General features: G+C 39.9%; 1 protein-coding gene across 6 annotated transcripts in view; it reads left to right on the top strand.

Annotated features, from left to right (window-relative positions):
- The window catches only part of MYO1D (myosin ID), a 348,947-nt gene that overhangs the window by 196,026 nt on the left and 138,304 nt on the right, over positions 1–14,617 (top strand). For all 6 annotated transcript variants that reach the window (XM_060133821.1, XM_060133826.1, XM_060133823.1 and 3 more), the window contains one exon: positions 11,628–11,741. In XM_060133821.1, coding sequence (XP_059989804.1) covers positions 11,628–11,741 — 114 coding nt within the window. The remainder of the gene's footprint in view (positions 1–11,627; positions 11,742–14,617) is intronic.

Raw genomic sequence — 14,617 nt, 5'->3', positions numbered from 1 at the left:
ATGCCACAACGAAGAGTAGCCCCTGCTCGCCACAGCAATGAAGACCCAGTGCAGCCAAAAATAAATAAATAAATAAATTTTAAAAAATAAATAAAATGAAATACACAGATCACTTTATCTAGGAATTCCATAACTCAGGATTTATCCTGAAATATATTTACACATATATCCAAAGATAGATATATGAATAGTTTCATACATTGTAGCAGTCAAAAAACTGGGTGAAAAAACGTAAGTATGCATCAGTATGTGATTGGATTAATAAATAATCATGTATGAACACAGTAGAATACAGTGTATCTACTAAAATGAATGAAAGGATAAAGGTTAAAAAAGCAAAAGGACAAAATATGTGAAACTGGTTTTCAGGACAGTGCACATGCGGGAGGGTTGGACTGGGAGTTTGAGGTTAGCAGATGCAAACTATTACATATAGAATGGATAAACAACAAGGTCCTACTCTATAGCACAGGGAACTATAGTCAATATCCCGGGACAAAACCACAATGGAAAAGAATATTAAAAAGGATGTTTATATGTGTATAACTGAGTCACTTTGCTGTACAGCAGAAATTAACACAACAGTGTAAATGAGCTATACTTCAATTTAAAAAAAAAAAATACAGTGCACATCCAGCAAGGAAAGACAGTGATCCCCGAAGGATGAGAAACAAATGAAGTGAGCCCTACCATTAGCCAGTTTACTTCCTGGAGAGAGTTCTGGTCTGTGGCATGAGCAGGGGGCAGCCAAAGCAGAGCTCGGTAGGCTCCCTAACTGGAAAGACAGAGCTGCGAGCTGGGAGATTCTAAGATAGCTAGAGTTTGCAGCACAGAGTACCAGAGCAGAGAGAGTGCACAGAGAGAACTCCAGAGATCTTCAGAGGGTCCACTTCAGGTATTCAGCTGAGTAGTTCAGCACATGCATGTGAGGAAACCACCCAAGGCTTGGGAAAGAACCATGCAAAGAATCAGAGGTAACAATGCCCAGTGCTCACACAGGGTTGCAAGTAGTGCCTGTCCCCACAGCCAGATTGGAGAAACCTCATGATTCATGGGACATTGGGTAGAATCCTGACAAGAATCTTGGCCTCAGTGGTGGGGTATAATTAGCCCTGACTAAACACTGCCCTAATCCCACCCAACAAGTCACCAGAAGAACCAAACTGTTTCCAAGTAATCTAACAGTGTCCCAGAACAAAGCCCTCAAATATTTATAGGAATACAAAATATCCAGCACTCAGAAGATAAAATTAGAGTGCATGGCATCCAATCAGAAATTACCAGGCAGGGCTTCCCTGGTGGCACAGTGGTTGAGAATCTGCCTGTCAATGCAGGGGACACGGGTTCGAGCCCTGGTCCAGGAATATCCCACGTGCCACGGAGCGACTGGGCCCGTGAGCCACAACTACTGAGCCTGTGTGTCTGGAGCCTGTGCTCCGCAACAAGAGAGGCCACGACAGTGAGAGGCCTGTGCATGGCGATGAAGAGTGGCCCCCGCTCGCCGCAACTAGAGAAAGCCCTCGCACAGAAACAAAGACCCGACACAGCCAAAAATATAAATAAATAAATGAATTAATTAAAAAAAAAAATTACCAGGCATACAAAAACAGCAGGAAACCATAACCTAAAATGAGAAGAAAAATCAATCAAACTGATCCAGAACTGACACAGATTATAGAATTAACAGACAAGGTCATTAAAACAATTGTTTTAATAAAATATGGATATTTTATGAATAGAAATGAAAAATATAGTGTCTGCGGTTTAAAAAAAATACGCTTGTTGGAGTTAACAGTTTAGACATATGCAGAAGAAGAGTAAACTTGAAGATATAGCAATGAATGAAATACATGGTCTTCCCTGGTGGCCCAGTGGTTAAGACTCCCTGCTTCCGCGGCAGAATGAAATACACAGGGTTGGGGGGCGGGGAGAGATGCTTCCCCGGAAGAACAGAATATTAGGATGCCATGAGCCAACTTCAGGTGGCCTAATATAAGTGCATGTGGAGTCTCTGTAAGAGAGAAGAGGAGGGAAAATTTTTTAATATTTGAAAAAATAATGGCTGAAATTTTTTCACATTTGATGAAAACTATAAACTCATCAACAGACATCAAACACAAAAAAACATGAAGAAAACTACGCCAAGGCACAACATGACAAAACTGCTTAAAACCAGTGATAAAGAGAAAAGAGACCGAGGAAAAAGATGAGGATGCATCCGAATTTTTGTCAGAAACAATGCAAGTGAGAAGACAGTGGAGCACCAACTTTAAAATTTTTTTATAGAAAGAAAAGAAAAACAAACCTGTCAACATAGAATTCTGTATCTAGCAAAGGGTATCTTCCAAAAACCAAAGTGAAATAAAGACTTTTTTAGGCATGTCTGAAGGTATGCACTCATGGGAAATGTTAAAGGGAGTCCTTCAGGCAGAAGGAAATGTGGACATACCCCAAAGAATGAAGAGCAAGGGAAACGGTAGCTACGTGGGTAAATACCTACAACTTTTATTATCATTTAAATCTCTTTAAAAGATAATTGACTGTACTGCAGTGTTCATAGCAGCATTCTTCACAGTAGTTAAAGGTGGAAATAACCCAAATGTCCATCAACAGAAGAATGGGTAAAGAATATGTGTGTCCATTCAGTGGAATACTGTTCAGTCATAAAAAAAAAAAAAGGAATGAAATACATGCTACAATGTGGATGAACCTTGAAGATACTATCTAAGTTATTAGACACAAAAAGACAAACCTTGTGTGATTCCACTTGCATGAAATATCTAGAACAGTCAAATTAATAGAAACAGAAAGTAGAATGGTGGCTACCAGGGGTTGGGGGGAGAGAGTAATGGGGAATTATTATTTAATGGGTATTAGCGTTCAGATATTCTATGGAAAAAAGATCAACTCAATACAATACAGACTTTTTAACAAAATAGAGAGCAGCTTGTTTTAAACTTAGAATGAAATACATGTCTCCAAGAAAAGCTTGCTGGCAGTAGGTTGGGCTGGTTACCAAAGTGTAGAGTCTAATTCTGCACTCCTAGATCCAGAAACTCTATTTTATAAGTATACCTAGAGCTGATCAGACAACCAAGAAATGACTTTTGCTAACCAGATTCACACACCCACACAAAACAGTATAAGCCATAATGCCAGTTTTTGAATTTGACAAAGGAAGGTACCATTTTAGTGAATTCATTTAGTGAATTTATCTACTATCTAGGATACCTTCCTTTCTAGTATCAAGATATCTGGGAAGTCAAATTAGTCATCAGAACAACTGATCAGAGGGAGTTGGATGGTTTTGAGAATTACATCATCTGCTATAGAAAAGCCTGGCATCTCTGATTCTGTCTTTCTACTGATAGCAATTTGATGTCTGACAGTATGTCTCTCCCTGGGTCCTACTGCATAAAAACTGAAAACTTTTTAGTCATGCTTCTGTATTTCTAAGTTCCATCCAAAATTATACAGTGTCTTTCTTCACATTATAGCTTAGATAATGCCATCTTTAGAAACTTTTCAATCCCCAAGGATGAACCGAGGGAAACGATATGATTTTACTAAAGCCTCTTCTTTATGCTTTGGTTCTTTTCGAAACAGCCACTTTCCATTAACTACAATTATAAAATGTCCTTTAAGGTGGGAGACCTGGTAAATAGTTAGTTGCACCCATAATGTGTCCTCTCCTGGTCTGACTCCAGGGAAACTTGATGAAACCTACAGACAGATCCCTGGAAGTGTTCAGGCAAGAGCAAGTGATAGGGATTTTTCTCTGGTTGAGGGTTTTAGCTTGGGTAATAGGAGACATCAGATGAGATCTTATCTAATACTGAGTCTGTGATCTAGTTTTTCTTTTACGTTATGAGTTTAAGAGGAACAAAGATTGTGTCCCTATGCCAGAACTACTTTAAGTAAGTCTGAATTTACAAATTCACATGTGTACGTAAGACATTTGTCTTTGCCGTTTTGACTGAGCTGAGTTATGCAACTCAAAGGAAAAGTCCTTCGTTACATCTATGTCCTTCGCACTCATTTGATTCATGCTTTAAGGATGATTTGAGTTGCTAGACCTCAAGGTAAAGTCTTACGACCTGTTCTCTTTAGAAATTACATTTCTACATTAAAAAGAATGAATTGTTTCTAAACAGTGCTTCAGTGTAACTGCTGCTTTTAGGTTTTTGTTTGTTGATTTCCAGATTAACTCATGGACACATCCTAAGAAGGGCTATACCCTCCACTTTACCACCGTGCCTATTGTTTTTTTGAATCTTGTGTGACCTTGTGAAATTATGCAACAAGTTTTGTTTTTTTCATTTTCTTTTGCAACACACTCATATTTCTCAGTGTGATTTCACAAAAGATGAGGAGCCCTACTTTTACTTGTCATTCAGATTTCATTTTAGATGTTCTCTGTTTTCTGTACTCTAAGATGGATACAAATGACTAGTGTTCTCCCAGAGGGTTTTCACAAACCAGTGTTCCATTGAATATGAATTTGTTTTTTTAAGAGTTCCACAACTAAATGTATTTGGGAAAGGCTGGGTTAAACAGTTAAACATGCTTTTTAAGTGCAGAATTCTATAAGCCTTTGATGTATCTGTGGGATCTGAACACCACTGGTAGGCGCGGGGGGGTGGGGGGAAGGGGGGAAGGGGGAGGGGACGAGGTTTGCAGTTCCTCAAACCCGCTAGACTTGGAAACCTGTCTCTCACAAAGCATCGCACAAGGCTAGGGTTGTGCAAAACAACTCAGAAAAACGCTGATGTAGAAGCTCTGCAACCACCTTGTTTCAACTCTTATGACAAGTGCCAGTTCTCTTTTATGGCAAAAACAGTTGCTATGTGAAGTAAATAATTACTACCAAGACTGGCTATTACTTTACCACATAGACTCTGTTTTTCTCGTAATTACAGATACCATTTTTGTCAAGTTGAAGGCTGGAAAATATGCTCCGTGTAAAGGAATGTTTAGAAAATGGACTGATTTCTAAAACTATGAGGCAAAGGGGAGAAGACAATAAAATTCAAACTAAAACTTGAAGTTTAGTTTGCTGTATCCTACCTATAGCAATATATTCCACTATATCCTACCCTACCTATCCTAATTTAGTTAACTGTATCACAACTATACCTTCTAGTCTACTAAGGGGAAGGTTCTTAGTGGGTTCTTTTGTTGTTTTGTTTTGTTTTGTTTTGTTTTGTTTTGCTTTCCTTTTCCTTTCAGTCACTGAGACACATGACATGGTAGTCATTCAGAAATTTTCAGTGCTTGGTATCTTGATTTAAATATTACCCAAATCTAAAATTGAACCATCCTAATCAGCAAGTTGTTAACTACTTATTTACAAAAATATCATGTGGTTAATTCTGTCTGTTAGGAAAAGATTTGCCTGCAAATGTGGGCATTCTCTGACTCTCTAACAAAGTAGCACTCTGCAGCACCACATACGTACATTTTCTCCCAAACCCATTATCCAGTTTTGTTTTCTTTATGTGAAATTATATTTATATTATGTTTTTATTTCTATGAAATTACTTTCACTTTTTAGTTTCTTATCTATCTCAACTCCCATCTACCAGTCTCAGACTCCTATTGTAACAGAGGACTTCATGTCATTCCTTCGTATGTCATCAGCAGTTTTTAAAGTGCTTGAAAATGCACATTGTAAATTTTGGGGGAAAAAATTATCAAATTACTTAACTTGAGTAAATGCTTACCAGTATAACTTTTTTTCAATTAATAGGAGTCAGGTGCTGGATTTCAAAATGTAGAAACAAATAAGCTCAATCCCATCTTTAGATTTCTGGTAATAAACAGACACATTTCTCAATGAAGTTGTGAGTCTAAAAGAGATCTTAGGGACTTCCCTGGCAGTCCAGTGGTTAGGACTCCGTGCTCTCACAGCTGAGGGCCTGGGTTCAATCCCTGGTCGGGGAACTAAAATCCCACAAGCCTCACAGGGCAGCCAAAAAAAAAAAAAAAAGTTCTTAAATAAAAATAAATAAATAAATAAAAGAGATCTTAGAAGGGTAGCTACTACCAAGCAACGCAGCGTTACAAATACAGACTCGGAACCACTGAGGACAGCTCCTCAGGTCCGTTGGCATTCTGTGTGCAGAGTCTTGTAGTGATGGCTGGTGGTAAAAGTCTTGCCCTCCAGGGACTTAGACTCTGAAGGGAAAAATTAAATTAATGCATGGAAAAGATAACTTTATGAGAGAAAAGAAAATGTACAAGTAAACCTCAATCATTTCAACAAGGAGAATAAAAAATAACAAAACAGTAATCCATGTGCTTATATAGTACATGCCATGTTAGGGAGCTTTTCATGACGGAGACAGCTGACTAATAAAATGGCTGCCAGCCTCAGAAATAAAAAAGTGAGGAGTCGTGGTTGCTCTTTCTTCAGTGAAGACATGAAGCTTTTCCACGACCCAACTGGGCAGTGGGGCCTGAAGCTGTTGAGCCACTATGCTTTCGCTTGCCACTGGGGAAATGCTTTTCTTACATAATGCATCCTCCGCAGTGTGCTGCAGCCGTCTTCCATCTGTTTTCCAGCCAGACAGTTCCTGTCGTCAACACTGATTGGCTCATGTAGGGAAGAAGACTACTTGAAATTATCCTGTGGGATTAAAAGTGCTCTCAAAGCCTGTTGACTTCTCTGGTGGCGCAGTGGTTAAGAATCTGCCCACCAATGCAGGGGACACGGGTTCGAGCCCTGGTCCGGGAAGATCTCACGTGCCGCAGAGCAGCTAAGCCTGTGCGCCACAACTACTGAGCCTGCGCTCTAGAGCCTGCGAGCCACAACTGCTGAACCCGTGAGCCACAACTGCTGAACCCGTGAGCCACAACTACTGAACCCGTGAGCCACAACTGCTGAAGCCTGCGCACCTAGAGCCCATGCTCCACAACAAGAGAAGCCACCGCAATGAGAAACCCACGCACCACAACGAAGAGTAGCCCCCGCTTGCCGCAACTAGAGAAAGCCTGCGTGCAGCAACGAAGACCTAATGCAGCCATAAATAAATAAATAAATAAATTTTAAAAAGAAAGTAAAAGCAAGCTTTAAAAAAAAAAAGTACTCTCAAAACCCACTGGTCAGCAAGGATGTACTAAGTCCTACAGGTTGCCCACTTCTGTACTAGGGGGCTGTGAGGTACAAGAAAGTAGGCACCATACGGTCATTACCCTCAAGGAGCTTCCAGGCAGGCTGGAACACAGGAGTACTGTTCATGAAATAGTAAGGCAATAAATAAAAACCTGCCCTGGATATCTGAGATTCTACATTGTTCTTGTTCTGTTCATGCATTTGGTTGTATTGCGTTATAATTTATGTACAGGTAAATGCACAGATCTCAAGTATACAGTTCACTGAGCTTTGACTAGTGCACACGTCTTTGTAAATCACAACCCCATCAAGATACAGAACATTTCCATCACCGGAGAGAGCTCCCTCAGCTCCCTTCCCAACCAAGCCCCACCACTACCAAAGGCAACCACTGTTCCGATTTCTTTTTCCACAAATTAGTTTAGCTGTTTCTTAACCTTCATTTAAAAAAAAAAAGAAATCCTACAGTTGTATGTGAGATTTTTACTTTGTTTTGAAGTGAATTTGTTAGTCTTATTTATGACTATTTTGATAACTTATTTGTAGCTATTTTATAAGGAAAGCAGCTTTTGGATAGACTTCCAGTTTTAAGACAATCTATAACCTTTGATATTGGCTCAGTTAATTAGAGCTCGATTAGTGACGATATAGTCAGTAGATTTATTATCACAAGATTAATAAGTAAAATCAACATCTTTTGCTAAACATAGCTTCAACTATAAGTTTAAAAAACACAGCATTCCACACAGCTATTTTAGCAAGTATATTTTTCATGACAGGCATCCATGGTCTAAAAGTTACAAGTCAGCTGTCCTTAAAATTATTAAAGCATTCCAATTATTAAGTGAGAACTTCTGCTTTCTAAGAGACTAAGGATAGATGTAACTCAATTGTCTTGGTTTTATAAACATCGGCCAACCTTCCTCCCTATCATTTTCCACAAGCGAAGAGTAATGATGTAGCCAGTGTTTTCCTTTAGCAAAAGCACTTAGACTGGGGCTTCCCTGGTGGCACAGTGGTTGAGAGTCCGCCTGCTGATGGAGGGGACACGGGTTCGTGCCCCGGTCCGGGAAGATCCGACATGCCGCAGAGCGGCTAGTCCCGTGAGCCATGGCCGCTGAGCCTGCGCGTCTGGAGCCTGCGCGTCTGGAGCCTGCGCGTCTGTAGCCTGTGCTCCGCAACGGGAGAGGCCACAACAGTGAGAGGCCCGCGTACCGCAAAAAAAAAAAAAAAAGCACTTAGACTAATAGTTTCTCCTATTCTCAGGCATCCTGCTTTAAAAGTAAAACCTGTGCTTTTTGGTTTCAGGGTCAATTTTTTGTTTCATTCTTAATTCTGCATATATCCTATATATTGATTCTACAACTGTGTTGTAGAAGTTCAGAAAAAAGCCATGAAAAAAGAGTGAAATAATGTCATTTGTGGCAACATGAATGGACCTAGAGATTATCATACTAAGTGAAATAAGCCAGGCAGAGAAAGGTAAATACCATATGATATCAGTTGTATATAGAATGTAAAACACAAAAAAAAGATACAAATGAACTTATTTACAAACCGGAAATAACCACAGACATAGATAACAAACTTATGGTTACCAAAGAGGAAAGGGGTGGGAGGGATAAATTAGGAGGTTGGGATTAACATATACACACTACTATATATAAAGTAGATAACCAACAAGGACCTACTGTATAGCACAAGGAACTGTACTCAATATTTTGTAATAACCTATAGGGGAAAAGAATCTGAGGGGCTTCCCTAGCAGTGCAGTTGTTAAGATTCCACGCTTCCATTGCAGGGGGCACACGTTCGATTCCTGGTCGGGGAACTAAGATCCCTCATGCAGCACGGCATGGCCAAAATAAATAAATAAATAAAAAGAATCTGAAAAATAATAGATACACATATGTATAACTGAATCACTTTGCTGTACACCTGCAACTAACTCAACGTTGTAAATCAACTATACTTCAATTTTAAAAATAAATTTTTTAAACTTTTTAATTAAAAAAAATTTTTAAATAGAAAAAAAGAATGACCATTTTTTAAAATTAATTTATTTAGTTTTGGCTGTGTTGGGTCCTCGCCTCTGTGCGAGGGCCCCCCCAACCGTGGCAAGTGGGAGCCACTCCTCATCGTGGTGCGCGGGTCTCCCACCGTCGCGGCCTCTCCCGCTGCGGAGCACAGGCTCCAGACGCGCAGGCTCAGCAGCCGTGGCTCACGGGCCCAGTCGCTCCACGGCATGCGGGATCCTCCCAGAGCAGGGCCCGAACCCGTGTCCCCCACACCGGCAGGCAGACCCCCAGCCACTGCGCCACCAGGGAAGCCCAGAATGATCATTTTTTACTAGAGGAATTGAAGAGGTTTTATAATAGAATGAGAAATTGAGCAGTATCTTGACATATACATGGATAAAGAGAAAAAGGAGGGGGTAGAAAATCATAAACAGTTAAGAGAGAGCATTACATGAGGAAACCTGTCAGAAAAGAGCCAGAGCCCTTGAAGAAATATGTAAAGTCAAATAAGTAGAATAGTGGCAGATAGGAAAACTCTTGAAAGTCAGATAAAGGGATCGTAGAATCTGAGTGGCAGGGTACCTTGGAGATCCTTCGACCTCCTGTTTAAAGCCCGTCCCTTCCACCGCACCCACATCAGACGTCTGTTTAGCTTACACTGAATCCTTCCTGTGTGGGCACTTACTGCCTTCTCATATGGTGCATTCTTTTTATGGAGAGTAATAATAATGAGGAAATTATTTATGTTATATGCAAGAGGAAGGCACTATCTGTTTTTGAATATTTAATCTTTTTTGTATGTTACAGCTGTACAGTGTAGTGATTCACAATTATAAAGGTTATACTCCGTTTATAGTTATTACAGAATATTGGCTATATTGCCCATGTTGTACAATATATCCTTGTAGCTTATTTTATACCTAATAGTTTGTACCTCTTATTCCCCTACCTTTATACTACCCCTCCCGTCTCCCACTTGTAGCCACTAGTTTGTTCTCTATATCTGTGAGTCTCCTTCTTTTTGTTATCTTCACTAATTTGTTGTGTTTTTTAGATTCCACATGTAAGTGATATCATACAGTATTTGTCTCTCTCTGACTTATTTCACTTAACGTAAGTAGATTTAATGTAGAACATGTAGATTCATAAACATGTTTTAGGGAATTTAATCTGAAATATACCTGCCCAGTGCATTAGGAAAGGGACAGAATGAGTTGTTTCAAATAGGTTTTTTTTTTAACAGCTTTATTGAGATATGATTCACTTAACATACAGTTCACCATTTTAAAGTATGCAGTTTTAGTGTGTTTAGAGCTATATATCCGTCACTACAACCAATTGCTAAACGTTTTCATTAACCCAAAAAGAAACCCCACACCCCTTAGCTGTCTTTCCCCCAAACCTCCCATCTCCCCCAGCCCTATGAAACCACTAACCTATGCTCTGTTTCTATAGATTTGCTTATTCTGGACATTTCATATAAATGGAATCATACAACATATGGTCCTTTGTGACTCTTTTCTTTTACTTGGTATGTTTTCAGGGTTCATCCATGTTATAGCATGTATCAGTACTTTGTTCTTTTTATTGCCAAATTATATTCTATTGTATGGATACATCACATTTTATTTATTCATTCATCAGTTGATAGGTATTGAGGTTGTTTCTACCCTTTAGCTATTATGATTAAGGCTGCGGTGAACATTCAGGCACAAGATTTTGTGTGGATATGTTTTCAATTCCCCTGTTGATATACTTAGGAGTGGAATGTCTGAGTCACATGGCAATTCTATGTTTAACCATTTAAGGAGCTGCCAGACTATTTTCTAAAGCAACTTCATCATTTTAGACCCCGACCAGTAGTGAGGGTTCCAGTTTCTCTACATCCTGGCCAACATTTGTTACCGTCTTTTTTATTATTGTCATCCTAGTGGGTGTGAGGTGGTACCTCACTGTGGTTCTGATTTACGTTTTCCTGATGGCTAATGATGTCAAGCATCTTTTCATGTTTTTTACAGCCATTTGTATGTCTTCTCTGGAGAAATGTCTCTTCAAATTCTTTACCCATTTAAAATTTGGGGGGGGGTCTTTTTATTATTGAGTTATATACTCTAGATACAACGTATATTCTATTCTTTATATATTCTAGGTAAAAGTTCCTCTTCAGATATATGATTTACAAAATTTTCTCCTATTCTGTGGGTTGCCTTTTCACTTTCATTATAATGTCTGGGTTACGTGTTTTTAGTTCTTTAATTCTTCTGTGTTTTTCTTGTTTTCCCTGTTAGATGGTAAACTTGTGAAATGTGCATTGTAAAATTCCACAAACCTGGAAACACTCCCTTTCCATCTCTGTTGCATCCAGAGAGTGGTCATAGGTGGCGCACATCTATTACAGAATCTGGCTCCACAGCCAGCCCTAGATGTTTCCCTGACAGATCATTTGATTTCATTCTCGGTGATGTATTATGGTTTATTATTTTGTTTTCTTACAGGTGAATCGCTTTAGTAAGGTGGAAGATCGAGCAATTTTTGTCACTGACCGTCACCTGTATAAAATGGATCCCACTAAGCAGTACAAAGTGATGAAGACGATCCCTCTATACAACGTAAGTGTCCTCTGCTTCTCTCTGAATAAAGGATTCTTAACCTGGTGTTCATAGACCACGAGTGGTCACCAGGCTGATCACTAGAACCTCTGGGGCTCTAGGCACTCCGTGAATTCCTGAAATTTTCTGCCAATCTCATGTTTTTTACAAAAGTACGATTTTCTATAAGGAGGATCAACGGTTCCAATAAAATACGAAGGCATTTTGTTTTAAAGTGTAGGACTCTGCATTCTACGTGACCTTTATTACTAATCCTAGTCACTACTTAAATGTTATGACATGAAATGTATTTTCCTATTGATTTTCATAAGCCTTGTTTTTACGTGGAAATGGAATCAGGTAGAGAAGTAGTATGGAATTACTTTATGAAAACATTACCTCTCTTTTAAATGTAAAATGTATGCTGTTTCCAGAAGTTATTTTCACCAATATATTTTACTTCTGATCGAAACCCGCTTAGTTATTCACTATCTCCGTGGGGTTTTCAAATTCTGTAATCATTCCTTATTTGAAATATGAAATTTGGTGGGTGCCTCCTTGAGTTTCAATTTGAGACTTTAAAAAATCTTTTTATCCTGCTGTATGGGGTCTGCTTTACGAGTGACTGTTTGTTCCGATCTTGAAAAAGAGCTTCCTGGACTGCTGGATCTTTCCACGTGTCAGGTGACTTTCCTCTGTCCGCTCGTTCTTAAAGAGGGAGGTCTGGGTTTGTCCAATCGTGGGATCTATGAGGAGTATTATTTAAAGATTGTTTTAAATCCTTTTGGCCTCTGCAAAAGAGAATAGGAAACATATTGTTTTATAGTTTTATTTCGTTAAATCAGGAGTCCTGTTGGCTCTGAGGTTCAATGAAGACAAACTATTCCTGGCTTTGCTAAATAATTTAGAACATCCCTGCAGGCCTGTCACCTGATGGTGAGGCTGAGATTCGTCTCCGTCACCCAGTCCCCCCACCCCACACACACAGGCATACACACCTTTCTCCCTTTCAGTAGGAAGGCGAATGGATTGCAGCTAAGAAGGAGATGATGTTCTAATACATTCTTGATCATATGTAGTCTTCTTCGCAAAGACTTGTAATCTTATATAGCCATCACAGTTTAAGCCTAATAACCCTGCAGTCTCAACGAAGGAGATGAAGGAAGATACAGGAGAAAACCAAATTTTGTCAAAGTCTAATAAAGTGTACTTTATTTCTTTTCCTTTCTATTAAAGGGAAATCAATCAGGCACGTGATACAAGTTCGATAAGTAGTTAACCAGGTCTTTGAACCAAAGTTGTTTTCCCAAACTACCTTCCTTTTCATGTTGACTGGTGTATGTTTAGAGCCACTCTTCCCCTTCATCATCATCATCAGTGTTATCAATAATATCATATTATACAAAAATTAACCATGTTTTGCCACGGAGCAACTAAGCCCACGCACCACAACTACTGAGCCTGCGCTCTAGAGCCCGTGAGCCACAACTACTGAGCCCGTGTGCCACAACTACTGAAGCCCGTGCGCCTAGAGCCCGTGCTCCACAACAAGAGAAGCCACTGCAATGAGAAGCCCGCTCACCGCAACTAAGAGTAGCTCCTGCTTGCTGGAACTAGAGAAAGCCTGCTCGCAGCAAGACCCAGCACAGCCAAAAATAAATAAATAAATTTATTTTAAAAAAAAATTAAAAATGTTTAACACTCGTAAAGGTAAACGATGTCAATAGGATGGATACACACTGTCACAGATGCTGTCGGTACTCTGCCCACCTCTCCTTGTATTCCCTTACCATTTTTGTACACAACAGCCTAACTTCTGACAGCCAACACCTTTGTCGAAAGGCTTCCCTCAGGCTGCCAGAGTCCACAGAGGGCTGGAAACGCCCACCCACCCCCAGCCACCCAAATGACTACCACCACCCAAATCCCCACCATTCATCGGTCACAATGATTCTCAGGTGTGTTTAACACCATTTGCTGGAGCTTTTCTGTAGGAATCAGTTGCGCTGCCCGCCGTGTTAGCTGCTTAGTAACGGGACCTACTGGCTGCTTTCCTTTCCTGAGCCACCTCCCCACTCCCTTGCCCGTGTACCTGCACCTCCCGAATCAATTCTGAGGCTCATCAGCCTTTGTCTCAGGACCTGCTTTGGGGAGGAACTACCCTCTTAGGAGGGAGCAGATTGAATGGGGCACAGGACTTCCAGCCATGTCTACCTATAAAAATGTTGTTCAGTCTGAAGCAAACACAGCCAGATATTGTCTGGATCATAGGGACATGGGTGTTTGTTATTTTATTCTTTATCCTTTTTGTATGAAATGTTTTGAAGTTACAAACAAAGTTTAAGACAAGGAACCTTTAAAAATGATACTGCTAATAGCAGGAATGAAGAAGCTGGGAGGGGATGAAGGAGAAAGATTTCAATCTTAACTAAATTGAGTTTTGGGTATTGGTGAAACTTGTAAGTACATACCCCATAGATCACTGGCGTCTAATATTGTAAAGGAGCGGCGGGTAGCATTCAGCACTTAGGATAAAAATTTAAGAGCGGACAGATGCATGTATAATTGGAGGCTGAAATTATGAGTCTAGAGGGAGAAGGGGCAGCTGATTTGAGAACGTCCATGCTTAAATGGTGGGGAAAAGAGAGTGGCTGAAGGAAATGGAATAAAAAGGAGATCTCTTCTTTCTGGACCTCCATTTTCTCCTCTCCTAATGTGCCGAATGAGCTCTAATTTCCCTTCAGTTCCATAAGGTTATGAATTATTCCAGGAAGGAAAAGAACTTTGGGAACACTGCGTTTCAGAATCAAGTTGGAAAGTTTTCAGAAATGAGAGTAATCAGTGGAAACATATAGCTGAGGATCCCACAGTTACTCTTCCCCTTCTGTGCTCTTCAT

This window comes from Lagenorhynchus albirostris, chromosome 20, assembly GCF_949774975.1.
Source record: "Lagenorhynchus albirostris chromosome 20, mLagAlb1.1, whole genome shotgun sequence".
Lineage (NCBI taxonomy): Eukaryota > Metazoa > Chordata > Mammalia > Artiodactyla > Delphinidae > Lagenorhynchus > Lagenorhynchus albirostris.
The sequence above is the reverse complement of the archived record's forward strand: the minus strand, read 5'-3'. Positions and strand labels throughout refer to the sequence as shown.